Source organism: Orycteropus afer, unplaced genomic scaffold (assembly GCF_000298275.1).
Source record: "Orycteropus afer afer isolate SDZICR_OR568_19922 unplaced genomic scaffold, OryAfe1.0 scaffold00292, whole genome shotgun sequence".
Lineage (NCBI taxonomy): Eukaryota > Metazoa > Chordata > Mammalia > Tubulidentata > Orycteropodidae > Orycteropus > Orycteropus afer.
In genome coordinates, this window is record NW_006921879.1 from 374,142 (window position 1) to 377,746 (window position 3,605).

The 3,605-nt window shown below is 36.6% G+C and overlaps 1 protein-coding gene across 1 annotated transcript in view; it reads left to right on the forward strand.

Moving 5' to 3' along the window:
- Positions 1-3,333: 3,333 nt before the first annotated feature.
- Positions 3,334-3,605, forward strand: part of LOC103205809 (olfactory receptor 11H7-like) — a 5,167-nt gene continuing 4,895 nt past the window's right edge. Inside the window, 1 exon segment of the mRNA XM_042782349.1 lies at positions 3,334-3,349. Within this exon segment, the coding sequence (XP_042638283.1) occupies positions 3,334-3,349 (16 nt within the window).

A 3,605-nucleotide genomic window follows, 5' to 3' on the forward strand; every position in this document is an offset into this window, starting at 1 on the left:
GACGTTTGAAAGCAAAGCTAAATTTGTCACTTCTAGCCTGTGTTATTTATAATAACAATAGAGAATGACATCAGTAGATTATGGTCTGGCTAGTACTTAAGAAGAGAGAATTATCTTTCACTGTGACTTAACAGTTCAAGTTCAAGTCATTAATGATATATTCAATATAACATTTTAAATATGCATATTTCACTGAGTAATTATATGGGGTTGTTGTATATACATACTTTTTCTGTGATGTATCTTTGCCGGTTTTAATCTTGACTGGTAAAAGGAATTAATTGCATGTGTTCCTGAAAACCTTTCAAGAAAGGGAGGAATCTTCTAAATTCATAAAATATTCTTAAGGACAATGGGTCAAGGAACCTCAAAAAATAATAGTAATAAACTAGTAATGAATATCCTCCATTGTTTATGGTTGTTTTTCATACCAAAAACTAAGTGTGCTTCATATCTCTATCAATTATGGATGAAATACAACTTCATTTGCCATCTGAAGTTCATTCAATAGACTGCTAGATCCAGTCTTTTTTCCTACTGATTCACTGTATAAACCTCCATATCATGATGATCAATGATCACCTTCTTACTTCTTTTAAATACATTTACTACCAACTGAGTGTTTTAATCATAGTGCTTACTCTGACCATGAGCACTTTCCTCTGACTCTCTACAGGAAGTAAATCTTAATCATATCTTTCTCTTCCATGAGCTAATACTTGATGTCTCTTTGAATTCTCCTTTCCTAAAACTTATCTTTGTCTTAATTTGGCCATTTATTTATAAACTATTTTTTAGGGATACTTAGCTATTCTTTTATAAGCAAGATGAAAACTTAAATTTTCAAAATTTAAAATTTAAAATTTTCAAAATTTTTTGCCTCCCCCTCAATGCCCAGATCAGGGCAATGTACTCAATAGATACAAACCAAATACCTATCAAATAAATCAATAAATTTCTAGCATACTGATTCTACCATCAAGACTAGCCAAATGTATATCTGAATTCCTCTGTTTGACTTCCAGTCCTGCAAGTTATTCATGCATAGTCTTATAAATAAATATTCACTTATTCTTCACATACACCTAATTGGATCCTAACTAATTGGAATATTTTTATATGGTCTTATCCTTATTATGAGAAAATTTGCTAAGTCATACTAAAATGTGTCTGTGGACTCTAAGGTAGGTTTTCAGGGTAGAATGCTCAACACTGAGAACACCACAAAATCTAGTACTTACTTCTACTAGATTCAATCTTATACTAAAAACCAAACCCACTGCCATTGGGTTGATTTCATCTTAGAGAAGCTGAAGAACAAAGTAAAATTGCCCCGCAGTGTTTCTAAGACTGAAAATCATTATGGAAGCAGCTACCACATCTTTCACCCGCAGAGTAACTAGTGGGTTTGAACTGCTGACCTTTCAGTTACTACCCAACCACTTAACCATTGCACCAAGAGGACTTCTCCGATTCAATCTTATATTGCTTGCTAATTATTTTATCTAAATATACCTTGGATTGTAAACTGTGCAAGGATATAATCTATATCTTCTATGTGTATAATAGTCTCCTATTTGCTTGGCTCATACTAGTTTTTCAAAAAAAGTTCAATTATTAATGTGATACATATATCAAAATTCTGTTAGACTGTTGGATTAACACGACAATTGGGGCAATCAATTTGGAATTTCCTTTGCTGATAACCTGTGATAATAATTGTGATATAATCCACTCCATAGAGATTGAAGGTACTTATAAATTGCAAACTAAAATGAGAATCTACTTTGAGTATACTAGCTCAGACTGAGCTCTATATTCTATATATCTTGGAGATTAAAATGTTTTATAATTAATATAATGCCATAAAATGTTCATGAGTTTTCCTAATTCTTGAGTTCTATCTGTTCCAATTATTGCAGGTTGTCACTAACTAAATGCTACACGTAAACCAAGATTACCCCTATGTTCCCAGATATGTGCCTATTTAATGATATTCCAAATCCACACCACAGAAACAAATGCTGAACTCATTTTTGTAGGGAAGAGTTTTAAAGTGTGCCTGGCAATGTAAACCTGCTGAAACTGGAAGAAAATCCATCAGACCGCAACCACAGAAGACGTGAGGCCACTCAGCGGTCCTATAGACCATCCTGCACAGATGGTTCTCTCCTAGATGTGCCAGGAAATATGTAGAGGTCAATGTGATAGTTAAGGTTATGTGTCGACTTGGATGGGCCTGGTTTTGAATGGATGGGCAGCTGGTTGTAGTCATTCCCCATAATGAGACTGGTAATCAACTTCATGGTGGAATCTACGCTTTAGGGATGTGGTCTGCTTCCAGTATATAAGAAGTTTTTGGGAATGGTCTTGAGCTTTTGGCACACTTGAATCTGGCAAGTAGCCAAGACATGATTCAGCAGCCTACCATGTTGTCCGCTAGTCTTGGGACTATTAATGAACTTGAATTAGTGGGCTGCCATGTGGTTTGATAATTTTGGGACTGTGCCATTGGGTTCCTCAGCCTCAGTAGTCAGCAGCTGCCTCAGTGAAGAGATGCCTCCAGCTCCAGTGGGCCAGGAGCAAAAGGCAGAGCTGAAGCCCAAGGTCGAGGAGTTTTCACCCAGTCCCTAGAGCTAGCACATTGAACTCCGACTTCTAGCCTTCTGAACAGTAAGAGAATAAACTCCTATTTGTTGAAACCACTCTTTTGTGGCATATTCCTGTTAGGGCAGCACTAATCAAAACCAAACCAAACCAGACTCACTACCATCAAGTCGATTCCTACTCATAGTGACCCCCTTTGGGTTTCTGAAATGGAAAATCTTTACAGAAGTAGATTGCCCAGTCTTCCTTCTGCAGAGTGGCTTGTGGGTTTGAACCACCAACTTTCTGGTTAACAGTCAAATACCTAGGCACTAGACGTAACCAAAACATCCATCCTCTCCAAATCAATTATGACAACTCTAATATCAATTATGACAACTTGAATATAGAAAACAATAATAATCTAAGCATAGCTTCTTTGTTCACAGCAGTTTCTATGTCATCCACAGAGCAACACATGCCTCTCAGAAGGCTGTAAAGCAAAGCCTCAGACAGGAAAGTGTGTAGAGAAAATAAAGCCAAGAAAAAAATACCATGTTTGTGCCCAAAGCCCATGTTGAAACAGGAAGGCCACCAAATGTGAGGCCAGTCTTCTTAAAATGAAAGAACCACCTATGAGTTATGGCCATACTGAGCATGAAATTAGATGTGTGAGGAGGATAGACCTTCTGGGTGTTAGGTGAAAAAATGCTCCAACACAGTATTTCTCAACCTTTCCACCAAAGCATGATTGGCAAGAATGGTCAGAGTACATAAGGCATGTGAGAACATAGGGCATATGGGAAAAATAATACTTTGGAATCTAAAGTTTTACTAAAAATCATTACAAATTATACCTCCTAAATGCAGTGGTGAAGTGCTCAGCTACTAACCAAAAGATCAGCTGTCTATTTCCATAATGATTAAACCCATTGCTACAAAGTCAATTTCAATTCATAGTGACCCTTTAGGACAGAGTAGAACTGCCCTATAGGGTTTCCAAAGCTGTCAATCTTTAT